This window comes from Mesoplodon mirus, assembly GCF_964341445.2.
Source record: "Mesoplodon mirus genome assembly, chromosome: 8".
Lineage (NCBI taxonomy): Eukaryota > Metazoa > Chordata > Mammalia > Artiodactyla > Ziphiidae > Mesoplodon > Mesoplodon mirus.
Genome location: NC_138984.1, coordinates 92,814,343 through 92,836,961, shown reverse-complemented (window position 1 = coordinate 92,836,961; position 22,619 = coordinate 92,814,343). Strand labels below are relative to the sequence as shown.

Here is a 22,619-nt window from a genome sequence, read left to right as displayed (position 1 = left end):
GAATGTTCAGCAACATCCACAGCTTCTACCCACTAGACAACATTAGCACACCCACCCTCAGTTGTGACAACTAAAATGTCTCCAGATATCACCAAATATCCCCAGCATAAAATCATCCTCAGCTGGCAACCACTGTTCTAAAGAACAAGTTAGCACAGCCTTGGTCAGGATCAAACAATACTGCTTTTTTAGCAAAATTTAGAAAATAAAATCCAGCAATTAATGTGGCCTTCACACAATTTTACTGTTGTTTCTTTATTTAACCTTTTTTTTTTTTTTTTTTTTTTTTTTGCGGTACGCAGGCCTCTCACTGCTGTGGCCTCTCCCGTTGCAGAGCACAGGCTCCGGATGTGCAGGCTCAGCGGCCATGGCTCACGGGCCAAGCTGCTCCGCGGCATGTGGGATCTTCCCGGACCGGGGCACGAACCGGTGTCCCCTGCATCGGCAGGCGGACTCTCAACCACTGCGCCGCCAGGGAAGCCCTTAACCTTTTCTTTTATCAGCTTTTTTTCTTAAATGGATTATTACTATCCTGGATAGATTACTAAGGTTTTAGTTTAACAAATTTGTTATGAGAGCTGAAATTTCCAGCTTCTCACCCTCCCCCCAGTATAATGATGATGTTCAATCAAATATGTCAAATAGAAGCCCACAAAATTCATCAGATTGGAGTCTACATCCTCCTGGAATTTGAGCGGGAAAAAATGTGGAGAATTTTTTGGTAAGGAGGCTAGGTCCGTTTGCCATCGAAGTCTACATGTACACTTCTAAATGTCATCGATATTAATTCTGTTTAAATCTGTGCCTATAGTATAGTCTCTAAGGTTGTGGCTGTTTAGTCTGGAAATCCGTACTCTGACAAAATCCACCATAAAGCATGAGAATTTGTAGCTTAAAAACAAGTTTCTTCTCCTGTCAGTTCCTTCTCTCACCCCTCTATGTGAAGAAAATAGAATTTAACAAGATGACTATAGTCAAGAGTCTTGACATGAAGTTACCTTAATAGGTTTTATTTTTACTTTTGCTTTTGTTTTTTTAAATTCAGGGAACCTATTGGTGGTTGCTAGATGCTGGAAGATTGCAGTAAAAAGAAAATTGTTATTGTTTATAAATACTTCTGAAAATGAACACGCTTAAAATACAGCATATGTGTAGCTACTATCAGCAATTACAAATACCTTTTTTCTTTTTTAGTACTAGACAAAATTCCAGCATTTCTAGAAAATGTTTGACCCACCCACCTCCAGGAAGGAGATTTGATTCCACATTGTAGTGCCTGGAATACTGGCTTATCGGTTGTGACAGACGTACAACACTAAAGCAAGGTGTGTGTGGGAAAGGAGTATATGGGAACTCTCAGTACTTTCCTCTTAATATTTTTGTAAACCTAAAACTTCTCTAAAAAATAAAGTCTATTAATTTTTTCAATGGATTTGAAAAGAAAAAAACACTAATTTTTGAAGTGATAAAAAAGTGAAATCTAGTCAAATTGTGGTTCCTAGGCATAAAATGGATTGAATGTTCTAAGCATCATTTAGATTTTTAATTTGTGACACTGTTTAATAATAAACAAACCTATTAAGAGAAAAATATTACAGGTCCCGAGAATTTTAAATTTCATTATTTTTTAATACTTGATAACTTAAATGTATGCAAATATTAAACTAAATATAAGTCCATTATATTCATAAAATTAGGAAACAAAAAAACTGCAAACCAGAGAGAAACAAAACAAAACCAATAAAATTATACTTATCAGCATTTGTCAATGTGTCAGATGACATGTTGTTGAAACTAATCACTACTTAAAATGTGAATATGGTTTTACAGCAAGCTACAAAGGAAGGAGAATTACCACCCAAAAGGTTGCTTGGTGAGCATGGAGTCAGAGAGGTAAGTTTGAGTTCATTATCATTAGGCTCAGATGGTCTGACACACTTATCTTCACAATATGATAAAGGTTCTGAGAATGTGTGGCCCAACAGAGTGTGCCCTGTCTGCCTTCTTTCAGGTGGTGCTGGAAAGGATGAGGAGAGCCACCGCTTCCCTTGGTAACTCCTTCTACTGCACTGCATTTCTGAACAACATGCTCATGACTTATTAAAAGTCTTTTTTTCTTTGCATTCTACTCTAGCCTGAAAGCCATTCTGTCTCATTAAGGTAACTTTGAAAATCTATCTACCATCCAGGAACAGTCATTAGACTCAAGTCTGTTTCCTAATAGCAACCCTATTTCTCTGATTTTTGAGTTCTGGGGTCTGCCTCAGTGTTACCTCTACCCCTTAAGCGGATTGCCACGCCTACCCACTCACTGCCAGTGGCGGCCTTTAATGAGCCAATATGTCATTACTCATTCAGTATTAAAAACCCAATTAAAATGTTGATTGTCTACAAGCAGTAGCAAATGTGATGTGACATGTCTCTGGAATCATATTCTTATGTATTCAAGCATCTGTGTGTCTTGTGCTGTGAGGTGGTGTGCCCCGACATTCGATATAAAATCTGAGCTAAATACCTGAAGCAGATAAGAACTCATCATAGATGTAGATGCTGATCTTTCACACTTCTCTGGGAAGAATTGGTGGATTTTTCTATTTTCCATGAAAATCCTCCAGCTACCCTTCTATTTTTTCCTCCCTTCACAAAAGAAATTTCTTGAAAGAGGTTTATACACTTCCATCTCCCACCACTTCATGGACACATCTCCCTAATGTTAAAATGATGCTGAATCCAAATGGCACATTCCAGCAACCTTTGGAACCATTCATTTCTCCCTCATTCTTAAAGGATTCATTTCCTTTGGCTTTTGTGCTACCATTCTCACCTGGATTTCCTCTTATTCTTCCTTCTCCATCTTTTTGCACATCTCCTCCTCCTTTCAACTGTTGCACTTTCTCAGTTATCCATCCTAGTTCTCTTGTCTTTTAGACCTCCCTGTTCTCCTGAGTGAGAGATCATTCACTCCCAAAGTTTCAGGTGCCAATCAAATGAGCCAATAGCTGCTGAAGGTTTATCTCCTGTTTAGACTCCCATTATAAGCTCCAGTTTCTACCATCTACTCTGCACCTCAGCTGAATCTCCCACTATCCCCTTAGTTTTGCCTATATCAGAACTTACCTTTCCCCAAGCTTGTGTCTCTCCTTATGTCAGTAAAAGGCGTTATTACCAACCCACTTACTTAAGCCAGAAGTCTTGGGATCATCTTTACATCCATTTTCCTCACTCCAAGGTCTCTAATTTTTAAGAACTCATAATCATCTCTCAACTTTGACCTCTTCTTTTATCTTTACTGACATCACCATGCTCTGGCCTGATGAGACAGCCTCCCTACCTGGTCTTCCTGTCCCTCAAAGATGGTCATTCTTGCCCTTCCTTGTCAGATATAGGCCCAGAAGGGTTATCGCACAGCTGGATAGAAATAAAACTAGGCTAGAACCCAGACCTCATACCTTCCAGCTACACCATGTCTCTGGCTGGGGATTTTTCCCTGCTTTAGCCTGGGAAAGAAGGATCTCTTCCCAACCCCATTCATCTCTTCTTCCCCTCTTCCAGCAGTATGTCATGCTCCAGCTCTCCCAATAGGCTCTCAGGTCCAACTTCTTGAATATCATACAAACTCCTTTCACAACTTCTTGAATATCATACAAACTCCTTTCAAAGACATGGATTATATACAAAGAAGGCATTACAGACAGTGGGAAGATGGTCCATCTTTGGTCAGGCTAAGGGATGGACCATACTTAAAGATCCCTCAGTTCTGAATATTCTTGAGTCAAACTCAAGTCTTTCGGTCTCTGGCTTTCCTAGAAGGGTGACTTCTGTTCATACCCACAATCTCATAGCCAGTCTATCCAGCAAGTAGAATTGAATCCACACTATTTCTGAAGCTATTATGAACTATTAAGTTAAGTTGTTGGATTTATTAATTTGGAACTGCAAAAAAGTTAATCTTATTCTTACCTTAGTACAAAGTTTATGTCTTTTACTCTTCTAAAAACTCTTTTAATAGAAGGTCCTCAGGAGGTAACACTTATTTATAGGAATTTCAAGACAATAAGACAATGGGGTGAACTATCCTCCTCACCCCCAAGTCCTATTTTAATATTATTACATTTTTCTATTCTTAAATGGGTCACTGATCTGGAATCATTGAATATAGAATGGATAAGAAGAAAAATATATTGAGTTATATCTGGAACTTTCTGTATGAGATAATGTTAAGGAAAAAACTGGAGATGTAGCATTAGTTTCTGCATAGTTATTTATCAGATACTACTTGCAGAATAAAGATGTGGAATATTGGAATCTGATGAATTAATCAACTTGAAAAAATCTTTCAGAAGGACACAGCAGGGAAAGGAATTATCAGGGAACAAGTTGAATTAAAAGATATTAATTATTCTGAACCATCACCTCCTGTATCTTATTGTGGTTTTTTCACAGTGTCTATAGTGAAATCAGTAAAATCTAGTTATATTCCATTATAAAAGTATTTGTTCATTGTGATTTGGATTATGATTTAAATAATATTAGATTCATTTAATTCCATTGTAAGGTTTATAGCCTTTTCTGAACACGAATGTTCCATCTTTTTCAAACACGTTAAAGGAATTTTTCTAAAGGAAAAGAAATTCCTTGCATGTGTATTTCTCTATTTTAAATAGCTTTTTCCTCTTATTATACATAGCAATAATCTTTATTGTAGAAAACTCAGAGAATATAGAAGAGCAAAAAATAAGAATATCAAGTTAACCCATCATCTACCACTCAGAGACAATTATTATTAACATTTTAGTATTTATATTTCCAGGCTTTTTGCTGTGTGCATGTGCACACACACACACACACACACACACACACTTGTGTATATAGCTATCTATAAACGTATATGACATCAATACTCTCCAGCCAAAGACTATCAGCAGCATATCCAAAGTTAAACACGTTGGGCTTATTGTTTGTTGCAACAAAGACCACATACCGTAGGGAAGCACAGGGCACCTCAGTAACAAGGGGGTTGAAATAACTTAGGATTTGGGCTTATGTTAGGTGACTTTAGGGAATTTTAAGGAAACAGAGCCTTGCTGTGAATTGGAGGCAGAGGTGAGTGTATGTTTGGGTATCTTAATAAATGTTATCTATAGGGTGGGAAGAATGAAAAGAGGTAGAAGCTATAAACTAGTAAAGAAGCAGCAGTCACTCATATTAGCCAGGATAGACTTCTGGGTCATTTATGTGGCTTGGGCAGTGTTCATGTTTGTGTTCAGACAAGACAGTGGGGTGGTTTTGTTGTTGTCTTGATCCATCATAGTCCCAGAGTGGCCCTGTTCATGTTAATGTTCTGTGATCTTGTTTATATTCAACAAGAGGACACAGACCAAGCTGGGAGTGCCTGACCAGCTTCTGGATATCAGGGCCTGCTTTCTTCTCTTTCAAAGCTTAGAGAGTTTTGAAACTTACAGTACTTCCCTCCTTCTTTGGAATTTGACTAGTGTAGATCGTGCCACCCAAAATTATTTACTTGGTGACTTGCTCAGTCTTTTGTTTATGGCATCTTAGTTTCCCATGTTGCTTAAGATAGCCTGTCCAACCTGTGAGGTTCCACAAATATCTTTACGTATGTAGTTATAATATTTTATTATGTTCTTTTTACTTTTAGATATTTCATCCATTTAAGATTTATGTTACATGGTATGAGGTGCTTTCTTTTTTTTAAAGATTTTTTTTTTTTACGTGAACCTTTTTTTTTTTTTTTTTTTTTGCGGTATGTGGGCCTCTCACTGTTGTGGCCTCTCCCATTGCGGAGCACAGGCTCCGGACGCGCAGGCTCAGTGGCCATGGCTCACGGGCCCAGGCACTCCACAGCATGTGGGATCTTCCCGGACCGGGGCATGAACCCGTGTCCCCTGCATTGGCAGGCGGACTCTCAACCACTGCGCCACCAGGGAAGCCCTACGTGAACCATTTTTAAAGTCTTTATTGAATTTGTTGCAATATTGCTTCTGTTTCATATTTTGGTTTTTTGGCCACAAGGCATGTGGGATTTTAGCTCCCTGAGCAGGGATTGAACCCGCACCCCCTGCATTGGAAGGTGAAGTCTTAACCACTGGACCTCCAAGGAAGTCCCAAAGTTCTTTCTTCTGAATAAATATTCAATTATATCAGCACCATTGTGAACTAAACCATCATAAATTCATTCCTTGGATTTCCTTGTATCTATTTCTGGACACTCTGTTCTATTTAATAATTTATTTTTTATTACTGTGCTAATACCTGGCAGTTTGATTGCTGTACTTTTATAGTAAGTTGTAATTTCTGGTAAAGCAGGTTCCCTTTCACCATTATTCTGATTTTTCAAGAGCTACCAAATGGTCTATTGTATCAGTATAAATACTCCCTATTGGCAGACATATAAGATATGTCCAGGTTATATTTCCTATTACAAATTTTTAGAACAAGGGTTTTTTTCCATCATTTAATATGATTCTATGTGGCACAAATAGAGAACAAAACCACACATTAATGTGCCTCTGATCTGCTATAGGCTCACTTATTAGTAGGTGACACTCTGGTACACAGCTGTATTGTACACATGATTCAAATTCACATTTCCCCCAAATTAGCTGCCATGGCTCTATAACATTACAATGTGTCAAACCCACAAATGTTAAAACCTTCAATGTCAAGAACCCACGTAAACAATTCTCACCCCACTGGATTTATCTTACTAGTATGCACAGCCTTCTGACCCTCAGAACTTCAAGGATCAAATGCTTAAACTGACTAATCCCTTTAATATCTTTTTCTAGTGGTAATTCCTGCTCATACCCACTGCCAAATACTATCCCCTAAAGTCTTTAAACAAAACTCTTAGAAACAGAGGTATGAGGCAGACAGCTTGGCTTCGCTGGTTCTAACATTGACACGAGACATGGCTTCATCTTCAAAGCCCTTTTGTGTCATGAACTCATGAAAAACAATGTGTAGCTAGAACCTTTGGCCTTCTCCTGTGGCAGCAAGTTCTGACACTGAGAGAGAGATTTGCATTTCATGCTGACCTTCTCCAGGATGTTTGCTTGCCTCTTACACATTTTACAAAGAGAAGATTCATTCAGTGTCTCTAAGGACTGTTCTACATCAATAGTCTACAATCCAAGAGCATAATTATCAAACTGGAAGTGGATTTACTTACAAAAATATAAATTACTTGGTAAGTGTAAAGTAGTGATTGTTGTTAATGCCAGTGAGAAAATGTGAAAAACTTTACAACAGGGAATGTGAACTTTGTTTAAAACTCTTAAAAATAATGTTAATCACTTGTCAGTCAATCACACAGAAAACCAGGATCCTAGCCAGAGTACTCCTGGCTTTCAGTTTCAATTCCTATCAAAGGAACACCTGAGAGACATGACAGTTACCAAAGATCTTTCATATATGATAAATCCTACTTACAGATCAGGGGGTGGAGCCCCACTCCCACTCATTTTTTTAAACTTGCACTATATCTCATCAACTCCTCATTCAGTTGCATTTATGAGTTGCCTTTTAATGTTATGCCCTTGACTTTTGTTAAAAGCTTCCACCAAAAATATCAACATATAAATTAGGTCACTACATCTGTGATAGATACATTATTAAACACTTTATGTTCTGTATATCATTCAGTACCCTCTCTGTAAAGTTGTGCCTGATAAATTTTTAAAATTCAATGTTAAAAAAATTGTACTTCCCCAAGGAATTGGTATGCTTCCCTCTCTAGATTGAAAATCATGTCTCTTTATTCTTTAACTTTCAGGAAGTTCACCATCTAACCTGAAGATCATCTATAGTAAATAGAGTTACCATCTTGGTTTGTGAGTTTATGTTATTCTTTGACATGGTTTTATTTTTCTACTCTGTTTCTATTTTCTCTGAAAGTTATTCTTTATTTCCATTTCTCATATTATTTTATCCACTTTTGCTGAAATACCTCAATTTTTTTTGTGTGGAATGAAATGTAAAGTTTCCTGCCAAAGTTATCCTCTCCATGAGAAGTTCTGTTTTTGTTTCACCTTACACTGCCCTCCTCCATCTCTGGGTTCCTGGGCACTTAGTGTACCAATCATTTTGATTCCTCCCTTCCACCATCTCCCCTGCTTTGTTACATAGCTCTCTTGTCTTTCCAACTATTAAGTGAAGGATGTTATGTTTTCTGTAGCCCCCATAGTTCTTGGTACATGGAAGACTCTCACAAATCACTTGAAAAGAAAAGAAAGCAGGGAGAGAAGAAGAGAGAAGGGAGGAGGAAAAGAATAGCAGTCTGAACTTAATGTAAAAAATACATGCAGCCTGTAGGGAAGAAGGGGTAAGAAAGAAGTCTATTGGAAATTGAAACAATTATCCAGTAAATGAAGGTAATTGCTTAGGCTTGTTTAGCTTAGGGGGGAGAGAAATGTTTATTATTTTTTAAAATTTATTTTATTGAGGTATAGTTGATTTACAATGTGTTAATTTCTGCTGTACAGCAAAGCGATTCAGTTATACATATATATATTCCTTTTCATATTCTTTTTCATTATGATTTATTACAGGATATTGACTATAGTTCCCTGTGCTATACAGTAGGGCCTTGTTGTTTACCCATTCTATATATAATAGTTTGCATCTGCTAATGCCAAACTCCCAAAATCCTTCCTTTCCCCACGCCCCTCCCCACCTTGGCAACCACAGTCTGTTCTCTATGTCTGTGTTTTCTGTTTTGTAGATAAGTTCATTTCTGTCATATTTTAGATCCCACATATAAGTGATATCATATGGTATTTGTAACAAGTTTTTATTATTGTCTCTATACAACTAGGTTAGGTCACAGTCAGGCAGGAAACACATGCAACTCTATAGCATAACTGAAGAGAGTTTAGTAAAGGGACTATTACAAGGTGTGGGCGGGTTCATGAACACTAACAGTGGATGGTGAAGAGCCCTGGGAAAAGCACCAGTAGAAAGCCCAGCTAAATACATGGCACAGGAACAATTACCAGAACCCAAAGAGAGTACCTGTAGGAAAGGGGTCCCCAGCAAGAGCATGGTCACAAGTAGAAGAAGGATGCAGCCAAACTACAGCTAGGCAAGGAGGGAGCCAAAGGAATAAATACCCCAAACTCCCTCCTGCCAGCACATCCCATAGAATGGAAGGGGGTGGGTAGTGGATAGAGGGGCAGCCAGGGGATATACAGTACCCCGCACTTCACTTTCACAGTAAGGGCTTGCTTCAAAAGGATTCTACGTTTATAATTAGGTGAGGAACCGTAGGCCACGAGGGTGGGGGGAGGAGGGTGGGGAAAGGAGGGTGAGGGGTGGAATTTGACTAGGAATTTGAAATAGATGGGGTAAAACACAGAGGTAAAAGGCCTAAATCTCTGCAACAGACATACAGAAACTTCAGAATTCCATAAGAACATAAATCATCGTTTAAGGTTCAAAGGGTCTTTCAAATATTTCAAAGCTTACCTTTGTTTTCAAGACAGTAGAGCTGCCTTCAGGGTCATTTTTAGATTTTTGTCCCACACAGGCTCTTTTTCTTTTGGAGAATCCTCCACCCCTTAACATATCAACCATATTAAAATGTACCCACCATTAATGCAGTTGACTAGTTAACATGTCTTTTTTTGTAGGCATTTGATAAACATCTATTATTTTTCATTTTTGCAAATTCCTTTTTATATTTCAGAGCAAAACTTATTTTTCAGCTCCAAAGACATTTTTGGTCCCAAAAGAGCCCTTAATTCTTAGGTCTGTGCCTGCAGTAGTCACTGGATAAAATGAGCCAGACTGCCTCATTTTGGTGTATGTAAATCTTATTATTTGACAGTAATATCACCACCAATGAGCATCTGCTTGTGGTTGGATTTTATCTGGTTTAAGTTTTCCTGTCCCAACCTCCCAGAAACCCAGCTTATATCTTCTTTAAGATTCCAGTAGTTCTTGAGCTTTGCTTTAATTCCACGTATAAATGTTATGTCACCTTCTGAGGTCCTTCCGGGAAAGACATGACGTGTGTTTCTATGAGCTCACTCTTGGACTTCTCAAATATTTCTTAGAAAACACTATTCTGGATATTCAGCTGGGTAGTTAGATAATGGATCAAATTAATATTATCAAGCACAGAAATCATTTTCTTTTATGTCATGTTTGGCAGCAGCAAACAAACTAAATGCTTACCATCTGTCAGATTCTCCCTGTCATTTAATCTTCCCCCAAACCCTTTGAAGTAGATATTATAATCACCAATTTACAACTGACGAATCTGAGACTCCAAAATTCGAGTTGCCTAAGCCCATGTAGGGTAGGAGCAAAATTCCACGTGCCCCTGGAGTCAGTGCTACTGAGATACACAAGACCAACTTTTTGATCTTTCTTATTTTGATAGAAGTATCACATGTGTCTAAAATAAACTTTTCGTATTTCATGTGCCATTAAATGTGAGTGACTATTAGTACACCTGTAAACAATTGTAGAAAGCAATTAATTCAATCTTACTACTAAAGCACCTGTAACTGGAAGTAGTAAAAAAAAGTAGGACAAAGAGAAGCCTCGAATTTTAAGCAGCACTTCCTTGCCCCCCATGTCCCCGTTGTAGGTTTGCTTGCCTTTGTAACTCAAGGAACACAGACGCTAATCCATCAGAACGGGTTGTTTCGGTCAGCGCATTCTTCCCTGTGCACTTCCTGAATTTGCTTTTCTACTTCTCTGTGTAAAAATAGCTCAACGATAAGCCTGTATTTCAACTTTGAAACACTTTATGAGTGGAAGGGACTTTATAGATATACTATTGCCACATATTACTGTGCTTGTTATCTCCTTGAGAGCAGAGGTTCTGTCTATTGCGTGCATTGCTATAATCCTAGTGCTTGAATCGTGTTTAACACAGTAAGAATGCACAAAAAAATTTAATGAATTATAAGAGACCTTAATTTTACTCTTTTCTCTCACAAAGGATTATTACATTAGTCTTAAAAACTGTACCCATTTCTCAAATAACCCCTAGTAAGTCCTTCCTTTGGTAACTGGTCCAATGGAGTATAAACAAAGTCTGACAGCAACCACAGTTGTGTAGATGGAGACACTGCCTGAGTTTTACACATATCCTAGTCTAGGTTTCAGTCATAGGTTACTGAGAATTTATTAGTAGTTTATGTGAACCACAATCTCCAAAAGTACAGGAACCATAACTGTCTTGTTGGTCACCACTGTTTAGCCATCATCTAGCACAATGCCTGGCAAAAGTCTCCACTCATTAGACATTTGTTGAGCCAATAAGCAATGATAGAATCCCAAATTATAATAATTTAGCACAGTATTCAGCACCGAGCATATGCTTAATAAATATTTATTGAATTGCTATGACTATAATGTTCAAAAAGAGAATCACACCATGCATTCCAAAACTAAGTAGGCATTAAATTTGAATCATCAGCTGTTTTGGATTATCTGTGGGACTCCTCCCCACTGTTAAGGTGGTAAATTAAGATCTTACTGCATCAGCAAACTCCCCAAATCTGAGTAGTATTTGGTTTCCACTGGGCTAGCTTACTATATGCCAACTATGGAATATTTAATTTTAAAGCTAATGCTTAGCATGATATCACATATTGTCCATTATTGTTCACTAATCCAATAACATGGACTCTTTCCAGAGTAGTATATTAGCTATTTACTAACTGATCTCTTCCTCCCTTCCCCTCCCCTCCCCTTCCTTTCTTCCTTCCTTCTTAACTTTGAATGTCATATAAGGATGTAAATGCCAAAAGGCAAGTATCTTGACAATACTGCAAAGTCTAAAAACTTCCAAAAACAGTGAGTAGATAAGCAGCTTTGGAGGATAGACCCTTGACCTTATGTCTGTAATATATATGGTCCATCTTCCCTGCTCTTGAGCTCTCTGTATTGCACCATGTCAAGATGACACAAGCTTCAAGATTTTATTCATTCATTCCGTCTAATTCCCATAAAAATTAAAGTGGTTTGATTCTGGTTCTAACAAACATAACAATACATCACCATGCTTCATATGAGGTCAAGTGAATCTAAAAGCGTATATACAGACCCTAACGAGCCGGCCGGCCTGCCCAGCTCCCCTCCCCGGCCCCGACGGGCGGGCCGGTGGGCTGCCCTGAGGAAGGGGGAGGGGAGGACTGGGCCGGCCGGCAGTCAGACTATGAGGCCGAACTTCTGCACGGCCCCCCAACTGCACGTGGAAGAGCTCGCGGTTGGACCTGGCCTTTTTCAGGTTGCCGCGGGATCCAGCCGGATGCCAGAAGTGCATGGAGAATTGTAGGAGAGCCGACTTAGAAGATAAAACACCCGATCAACTAAATAAACATTATCGATTGTGTGCCAAACACTTGGAGACTTCTGTGATCTGTAGAACTAGTCCTTATAGGACAGTTCTTCGAGATAATGCAATACCAACAATATTTGATCTTATCAGCCATTTGAATAATCCACACGGTAGACACAGAAAATGAATAAAAGAATTGAGTGAAGATGAAATGAGGACACTGAAACAGAAAAGAATTGATGAAACTTCTGAACAGCACCCAAAACATAAGGAACTAAACAACAGCAGTGCTCAGAACCCCAGTGCAGAAGAAGAGGGTGAAGAGCAGGAGGAAGACATTTTACTTTTAACCCTTGAAGAGAAGGAAAACAAAGACTACTTCAAATCTTTATTTGAAATTTTGATTCTTATGGGAAAACAGACCATACCTCTGGATGGACATGAAGCTGATGAAATCCCAGAAGGTCTCTTTACTCCTGATACCTTTCAAGGCCTGCTGGAGTGCTGGATCCATTCTGGTGAAGAGGTTCTGAGAAAGTGCTGTGAGACAACAGCAGTGAACACATTGTTCTGTTCGAAAACACAGCAGAAGAAGGTGCTAGAGATCAGGGAGGGCTGCATTCGAGAGGAAACCCTCAGGGAAGTGAGAGGCTGTCACTTCTTTTCCATCATCACTGACGATGTGGTGGACATAGCAGGGGAAGAGCACCTGCCTGTGTTGGTGAGGTTTGCTGACGAAGCTCACAACCTGAGAGAGGAATTTGGGGGCTTCCTGCCTTATGAAGCTGATGAGCTGATCTCCCTGTGCTATGTGGCTGCTTCCCACTAGCTATCTACTTTACATTTGGTAGTGTATATATGTCCATGAAAATACCAAAGAGACTTTTAAAATAGGCTTTCTCTTATATTTGATATTTGAAAAAGATCTGTAAGAAATTTGAAAATATCTTACAGAAAAGTGTAAGGTGTATACGTAGGCCACTTAATCACTGAATATCTTGACCTGTAGGCCCCCCGTTGAGTACATTAGTCATTGATAATCTGCCTGTTTAAATGGCCCGTTTCAACTCCCATACTTTGGAGACCTAACTGTTCTTCCAGAAGATAGCATTGAAAGTACCATGTTACACTCTGTGATCTCTGCTAATGGCACTTTGGAATTGTATTAGTTAAGTCATTTTAGACATAACATTTATTACTGTGGATCCAGTTGTCAGGTATTGAGTTATCAGTTCTTTGAAGAAATAAATTGTGAGGAGGTATGGGAGGAAGGAATACATTTTATAAACATTACAATGAAGCTCATGACTGACCTTTGAATATTAGGAGTTTTAAGTATGCTGTTAAAAATCTGTAAGGGACAGTTAAGAAAATTATCAGACTGTAATAGAAACATGTGAGCTCGCCAAACAAGGATTTCAGTGTAGATTCTGTCTTTATCAAATGAAGCTAAAGGAACAAGTTATAGTTAAAGTCTGAATGGAAGAGCCTTCCCTTGTTGTTCCACATCTGGTTGTTGCTGTTTGCATTCCTTTATTGAGCCTACATCTTCATAAGCTTTTTGGCAGGTATATGTTGAACACTTCTGTTTCATGGTCAAGACAGGATCAGAGGCCATGGATACTGACAACTGATTTGTCTGTTTTCTTCTGTCTTTTTCCATGACTGTATCTACTGCCTCATCTTGATTTACAAGCAAAACCTACAAAACCTACAAAAATAAGTGTTTTGTGGTTTATCTAGGAATAATACAAAAAATATTACTGTTATTTTTGGTGAAGAAAATCAATTTTGTATAGTTTATTTCAGCCTAAATAAAATGTGTATTTTGTTTAAAAAAATAAAAAATAAAAGCATATATACATACACGCACTCACCACACACACACACACACACACTTGCACACGTTTTAAATAGATAACCAGTTATCTATTTAACAATGCAAATCAGAAAGATCACATGACATTTCTAGTCTTGCTTCACTTTATGACTGGCAGGTTGCCTGTAACATAGTCTGTAATTGGGAATAATTTTTAAGATATATAACATGAAACTAGTTGTTTCTGAATAAAGCAATCAAACAGGATTTTGTCAGATAGCGTCTGAGGTAGGAAAAATAATACCAACAATACAGATATCACTGCTTAAGAAAAGAAGACAAATGTTTAAATAAATATGTCATCTTGTCTATATAGCTATATTACATAAGTTGGCCAATATATTTTAGTCCTGTTTAATGTTAACAAGTTAATCACTGTAGAAATAATTACCAAGAATGAAATACTCAGGAAGTTGAAAAGTCTAATGCATGGCCTTCCACATCAGGGGAAATTTTTATTACAGACATAAATGTAACTTAAAATTTAAAATTTTAGTCTTTTATTAAGAAAAATCTCTTTTTATTATCAACAAGACAATTTTCTTCCCTCTTAGTGAAGCTTTACAAATCTCTCAGCTGAACTATTTTAAAGTTCTTCTGGTATGCTCTTTTGTATTTGAAATATCTGTTGCTTGAAATTAAATTCAGTTCTAAAATAGCAACTATATCATCTCCTAACTACTTCCCATTAGTAAGAGCAAACTCCAGAGATTAGTAAGGCAGCTTTCATGTGCCTGAAAAAGAACCCTATGGATGTTTCAAACAAAAGACTTGGCTGCTCATTAAGGATCAGTGCATGTATATTTGTAAATATTAATGCCAGGAAAACATGAAATCTGGAAAAAAGAAATCCTTACACTGTCTAGGCTAAATCTAAGCAGAGTTCAGATTTTGCCTTTCAACTTTATTTCTTGCAGGGCTGTATAAACACTTAGCTCATTAACATTGGCTTAACTCTCCCCAAAGTACAAGTGGATTCTGGAGAAAGTAGATAGTATAAATGAGCTCTCTTCAGTGCTGAGGTTTTTAGGCACTGGTTCTTCGAAAAAAAAAAAAAGGTGAAGTCTTACTCATGAGATAAACTCCCTCATCTGTTGTCATGATTGACAGGTCCATTTGGTTGGTTGTATGGGGGAAGGGAACAGGAATGGGGCCTCACTCAGGGCAGAGTCCTCAGGTTTGGAGCTGTTTTGTATAATTGGCCACAGGTGTCTTCTATTGCCACAAATTCTCCTCAGACCAGCTTTTTCAGATTTTAACTTGGGCAACAAGTACTCTTCCCCAAGCCTCAGCAGATTTAGTTTTTAAGTACGGTTCTATTCCCTTGGTAAAGCCCCTTTTGAGATGCTAAATTTAGCACTGCCAATCAGAAGAACAGGTGGTCTGCGCCGCTACCAAATAGGTCCCGCTCCCATCATGCTTTCCTCGGAGAGCCAATCAGCCAGCGCCCTGCCCTGAGATGTGGGGCTGTCAGCAGATCTGGCAAATATAAGGGCTGGGCCCGACCCTGACCCGTGAGCAGTCGTGCATTCCCAGCCTCGCCTCGGGTGTAGGGATTGCATAGAAAAGCAAAACTACACAGTCTTGACTGTGTAGTTTTGTTTTTAAGTTTAGAGGCTCACCGATTCATGCTGGAGATGGTCGAAAAAACCAACTCTAGATAGGACGTCGTTTCAGAAGCAACCTTGGGCTTAGTCCCACCCTTTTTGGGCACTCCTGAGAAATCAGGTGAGCAGCATCTTTTCTTTCTTATTAGTAGAGTCCCTTCCTTATCGATTTCTAGTTCCCCATTTTCTTTGTATGCTAAATGCCTATATAGAGGTGTTTGTCTAACTACTTGGTGCTGGTTCTGATCCTCTATTTGAATCTGCTTGTTAAATTCTGTTTTGAAATATGTGAAGGCTTTTCCTTTCAAAAGTTCGATGCTTTAGCGTATCAGCAAGGCAGTGATTCAAATTGTTTGAATGCACCTAATATTCTAAAAGTATTAAAAGTTGAGGTCTGAAATGGTGATAGAAATGCTTGCTTCTTTTATAGACTTTTTTTGTTTGTTGAGAATGTTCAAGGTTATATTACTCAGTGATAAAGTGAGACACACCAAGAATAGCTCTGATAAAATGCATGTGGTATCAGCTACACCCTGATGACTTTTTAAGGGAATCAACTGCTGAGGTATCAGTTGCAGGACAGTGACAGAACACTTGCCTGCTGTCAGTCAACGCTGGAGAGTTTATTTTGGGAGCATGACATTTTAGATGCATACCTTCAGCCATAATTAGACAAAGGCCTCTCAAGAGCAAATGCTAAAGCAACAAAATTTACCTGAACAATAGGAATAGAAGACCTGTTTGGGCCAGTTAATTGCAATATATATAGAAATTTGGAAAAAAAGAAACACTATATAACTGTTTTCTAAAATACTCAGAATTTCACTATGTGTTTTAAATCAACTCATAATCAAATTATGTGACATAATTGTTGATGCTAAGAAATAATGTTTCAGAGACTTCTTATTTCAAATTATACCTTGATTTCCCATCTTCCTGGAATTAGATTACTAATTGTAAATGCCTATAAATATATAGGTATATAAAACATAAATGGTGTAAAAGAATATAGCTATTTTTAGAAGATGCACTCACTTAGAAACAGGAAGAGTTTGACACAAAAAGTTATTTTTGTGTCCTAAAGATAATATGCTACACTAAGAAGTTCTTGGCAACAGTTTCTTTTGGATATTATCTAAATTTTTCAAATATAAATGTTATTATCTCAGAGAATTCTAGTTTCATTTTCTTTATAACTAAGTAAAAAGTTACAATAAGGTACAGAATTAGATGATTGCTCCACAAACTTTTAATAAATAGAGAATTTTATGAAAAATAGTAATGAAGCAATTGACAACTGAGAATCTGCTTTTTATACCAGAATAGTGGCATAGTCACATTCAATAACAAGGTATTTATGTCTCAGAAATTTCTTCTCATAATCTCTCTAAAACTGATAGGCAAAGTACTTGCTTCCACTTTAAAAAACAACTGCCGATTTCATGTTAATTTCTTTGATTTTTTTCATATTTGTGCTATGAAAGCATAGGTGCTTTCACTTCAACTGCATTTCAGGCCAGCCTTCCATTTTTCAGAGTTTGCACATTGTTCCTTATTAAGAACTCAAGTCAGTATTTTTCTTTCAGATCTATAATAAATACTGGCCTGCTCAATTAAATTTAAACTTTCCTGAATATTCACTTCAACAGTAGCAACATTTACTGAGCAGTTACAATATGAAGAAATATTAAGGACTAAAAAACATGGTATGCTGTCTACAAAAGGTTTGCATAGTTGACCAGGCTTTCCAAACTTTTCAAGTAAGGAAAGAAATTGCAAAGTTCAAGTTTTTAGTTTTGGTGACTATTTGAAATAATCACCTGGATTACTTAAGGTAATAGTGCCTGAATCTATGTCAACTTTATAAATACAGATACAGTGTCTGAAAAATATTGGGAGGAAGGAAATTTTTTAAAATAATTCTTTCTGACATTGAACCAATGAAAAGATTCGTTTTACACTTTTCACACATATCTTTTATTATTCGTCACTACCCCTAGCTTCCTCCAGCTTTCCCTTTCTCCCAACTCTCTCTCAGATTTCCCCACCTTTGGTAAGACTGAATTTCCCTCTTCGACCACTAGGGTACATTCCTTGCTCTGCTTGCTTCGATTTTTTTTTCCCATCCCCCCTTAGACGTGCTACTCTGTTAGGCTACAAGTCAACTCAGAGGCCAAATTCAGGACACAAAAGAGAAGGCCTGCCCATCACTCCGGGCCCACAGACGATCTGAGAAGCAACCCATTTGGAAAATGTGTGTCTGCCGTCTTCAGAGTACCTCCAGAATGGCCCTAAGCTGTGACCTTCTAATTCTTTTCTCTTCCTTTTCAGAGTGCCTAAAAAGATGACAACTCAAGCACCGACGTTTACGCAGCCGTTACAAAGCGTTGTGGTACTGGAGGGTAGTACCGCAACCTTTGAGGCTCACATTAGTGGTAAGCTCACACGTTCACACTGTCCCTTTGTCTTCTTTGCCTCCTGTCCATTAACTTGCTGTAGGACTTGACACCAAGTTTAAGCCTTGCTTTGACTTTGTGAAATGGGCCCACCTCTATGGAAGGGTCATTGTAAGAGTATACTGTTCACAGAGTTCCTACAAAATCTGAAAATATAATGGCTTGAAAATGTTTTATTCATATTTATAATTCCACAAAGCGAAATAATTAGCATTGGATTAAATTAGCTGTCCGAATCCAGCTGCTAAATAGGGCAAAATTTGGTCATTCTATCTTTGGATTCAGCTGCAGAGCCAGACTGGAAGCCAAGAACTCCAGCCCAATAGGGGCCAGTCATGGAGCTGCTGGGCGAGTAGCCTGTGTTCCTGAGCCTCTGTGGGTTTACATGGAAAATAACAGTACAACTGACTTGCCTCAGTGGCAGAACTTTCAGTGATGAGCTAACTCCTAAGTATTTTATTATTTTATTTTCAATCTTTATTAAGTGATTCTAGTCAATGAAAAGATTTTCCAATCATTTTGAAAGGACACCCCAAAATAATATATGCCACTCTGGTTCACATATTAAAGAGAAACAAACATTAACCCTAGAATTGTATTTAACAGGAAGTTCTTCCGTCTCTTTTTTTTCTTCTTTTTCTTTATAATTCAGTTTAGGGATGGTTTTGAAAATGGATGATTTCTGGGACCTATCATCATGTGACAAAATGGGGATACTCTATGAACTATATTGTAAATAATCTCAAAATTATTTAATCTCAAATTTAATCAATATTTTCTCCTTCTGCAGTATTATAACTGGTCATGTAAGATTTTATGGATTAATTAAAAGTTGATGCTTGATGTACCTCTATGGTACACTGTTCCTCTTTTTCTTTTCAACTTTATGGCTTATAATAAAGATGTAAAATGAGATTTCCTTTTCCTTTCTCTTTCCTTTTATTTTCTGTCTATGTACCAATCTTATTCATAACTGGATAACACTTTATTTTTCACTGCACAAATAACATATTCTTCAATTTCTATTGTATATGTATATAGAGACCAGTTCAATTCTTCTCTTGTATGATAATCTCTGACTTCCAAGTAATTTACTTATTTATCTTGTAACACTCAGTAACTTCTGAACTGAGCAGAACACATATGGCTTCAGTGGGAAGTTTGCCTGCTTGTGGAGTAATGGAATCTGGCTTCCTCATAACTCCTTGTTCCTTCACACTTTGTGCTAATACATTCTTAGAAAAACACCACTGAAAATATTTGAACACCCATGAATTCATTAAATAAACTATTCACTTGGCCACGGTGGGAGATTGGCTAATATAAGGACAACAAAATAAACTTTCTCTCGCTTATCCTCACCTCCTCAGTTTAAGGAGTTAGATCACCAGCCTTCATGCCAAAGGCAAAATAAACGGGTGCTCTGAATTTGCCTCATGCCTTCTGAATGCAGAATTTTAGTATACTTAAAGCATCCAGCCGTGTCCATGTAGTCATTAGCTCTGTGATTCATGGTGGGCGAAGAGAATTTGACTTTTCTACCTGCACCTCCAAGTATCCATGTTGTTCTGAAAGACTTGGTTCGGCATCATCTCTTATTGTATGAGAAGCTGCCCCTCCTTTGTATGGCATTTTTACTGAAGCACATTTGAAAGGCAGGAGAGGTCACGAAGACAGTGTCCCTGTAACCCAGAGGAGGTAGAGGGCTGAGCGTGTCCTCTTGTGCTTATTCGGCTGAACTTTTAGATCCCTTTGCCGCTTTTGTTCTTCACTTGATTTTGAAGAGGACAACAGTCACTTTTTATCTCACAGTTTCCTTGGCTCTTCATTTTTATAAATCTCTTTCATGATTTTAATGAAGTCTATTAAATTGCATCAGATAGAACCCTGGGCAGGAGGGCAGGTGATGGCAGTTCTAGTCCTCTGTGTGCCACTGCCAGCTGAGGGACCTTGGAAAAATCATTGAGCCTTTTTTGGCTTCAGTTTCCTCCCCTATAGAATGAAGGTGCTGGCCTCCACCTGAACCCACAGACCTTCCTAATGGTCTGTAAGTTTACACTTTTATCACACAGCTGTCAAATTTTCACTATCATTAAATAGCATGACTCTCTGGATAGCTTTTATGGTTTAGGACAAGGAAGTGAACATAATGGGACAGAACAGAGGACTTTGCAGTGCCCCAAACATAAAGATGAATTCTTTGTTCTCCAGGTTTCCCAGTTCCTGAGGTGAGCTGGTTTAGGGATGGCCAGGTGATTTCCACTTCCACTCTGCCCGGCGTGCAGATCTCCTTTAGCGATGGCCGCGCTAGACTGATGATCCCCGCCGTGACTAAAGCCAATAGTGGACGATACTCCCTGAGAGCCACCAATGGATCTGGACAAGCGACTAGTACTGCTGAGCTTCTCGTGACAGGTAGGCTTTAGGGGACCTGCCTGTCCCCTGCACCACCCCCAGAGGGCATCTCCAGGACCTGGGGAAGGGAGTCCCCCAAAAGCTACTGAGCACAAGCAGATGCATCTCAAATCTAGAGAAGGGCCCACTGGACACTGCATTGATAGCAAAGTTGTTTGTCTTTTGGAATTTGGTTTTCCTCAAAAAAGTGGCTGAGAACTAGTTCCTCTATACACATATTAAGCACTCAAAATTATATTAAGGAAATATTAAAAATCGTGTTTCTGAGCAAGTAGAAAGGCTTGGAGCCTTGTCTCTACGCCTGCTAAGGAAATATGCGTATCTCCAGGAATTCACACTTTAACAAGCACGTAGATGATTCTGATACCAGTGGTCCACAGACCACCCATTTAAGAAATACTGCTCTAGGCTATAACACTTAATAATGCTTCATTTCCTTTCCATTTCTAAAAACATTGCACAGTAAGCATACACAGAAATAGGGCAAATGCTTGTTTATGATTCAAATGCAGGACACAGTTTCCTCACAAGAGTTACCACCAGTCTTCGTGGCCTCTGTCATTTTTCTCCATCCTTTACTTCTTTGTAAGACATTAGTACAAAGAACATTGCATTACTTCACACATTACATAACAATATCTTTCATGAGCTGCATAATGTTATATATGTTTATCCAATAAACTATACGTTCAGCACTGTTTAAGTATAGGGCTATCATTGACCAAAACAGAAGGAACATCAGGTAACATCAGGTATGAACTTTAACATACATCCAGAAAATTCAGAAAGGGAAAATGCACAAGGTTGACAGCATCTGCTGTTGTTTATTACTCAAAAACATGTCAAGATTAATGCCACTCACCCTTCACATTTATTTTATTAAAAACTTCTTCCAGCATAATTAGCCAAAAATCCCCTTTCTGTAGCATCTAACATTAAATCATGTCATTATTTGGATTAACATTTTAAATGCAAGTACATATTTGGGTTATTTGAATACTGATTAAGTTGGAGCCAATTTAGGATTTTTTTAATTTAAATTAAAATTTAATGATTCTGTAAGTCACAGGTGTATCCAGCAAACCAACCACTGGAATTCATTTTAGTGCAACTTCCTGAAATATGTAAAGTTACCTTAACATATTAATATAGTGCTAGATGTGAAGTTGGGAGGAAGTGCAGGAAATATCCTCTAGAAATGTTATAACAAGATCTAGGCTTTTTCTTAAAAAAAAAAAAATGTGGTGGCCTAGAACAGCTAAACAAGACAAAGCAAATCAAATATGGTGGCGGGGTGCCCTCTGTCACCTCCTGGCTCTGCTTTTACTGTCATCTGATGGATGAGCTGGGCTCAAGGACAGTCAAGCGTGTTTGGTTCAGCTAGCCATTGCCTGGTTTGGACACCAGAGCTGTAATCATTTAAAAATAGATTGTTGGGAGTGCCCTGGCTGGCGCCAGTCCTAATTTTCTTCCCTTCCTGCTGCAGCGGAGACAGCACCACCCAACTTTGTTCAACGGCTGCAGAGCATGACCGTGAGACAAGGAAGCCAAGTGCGACTCCAAGTGAGAGTGACTGGAATCCCTACACCTGTGGTGAAGTTCTACCGGGACGGAGCCGAAATCCACAGCTCCCTTGATTTTCAAATTTCACAAGAAGGCGACCTCTACAGCTTACTGATTGCAGAAGCATACCCTGAAGACTCTGGCACTTATTCAGTAAATGCCACCAATAGTGTTGGAAGAGCTACTTCCACTGCTGAATTACTGGTTCAAGGTATGTGCTGGAGGTTGAGAAACAGGGAGCAGGGAAGGGGAAGGATTTAGGACCAAGTGGTGTCAGGGGCCTACCTGCCTGCCCTCTGAGGTCTGGGGATGCTGTGAGTTAAAATCAAAGCTGGCATTTCAACACCCATGAGAAGTCTCTGAGATTCTGCACAGGAGTTTAG

General features: G+C 38.4%; 1 protein-coding gene across 1 annotated transcript in view; it reads left to right on the top strand.

The window, feature by feature from the left end:
• The first annotated feature begins 1,196 nt into the window (after window positions 1-1,196).
• Window positions 1,197-22,619, top strand: part of LOC309809376 (titin) — a 299,194-nt gene continuing 277,771 nt past the window's right edge. The window contains exons 1-5 of the mRNA XM_082630429.1: window positions 1,197-1,325; window positions 1,831-1,893; window positions 18,134-18,237; window positions 20,470-20,673; window positions 22,160-22,447. Coding sequence (XP_082486555.1) covers window positions 1,880-1,893; window positions 18,134-18,237; window positions 20,470-20,673; window positions 22,160-22,447 — 610 coding nt within the window. The 5' untranslated portion in view covers window positions 1,197-1,325; window positions 1,831-1,879. The remainder of the gene's footprint in view (window positions 1,326-1,830; window positions 1,894-18,133; window positions 18,238-20,469; window positions 20,674-22,159; window positions 22,448-22,619) is intronic.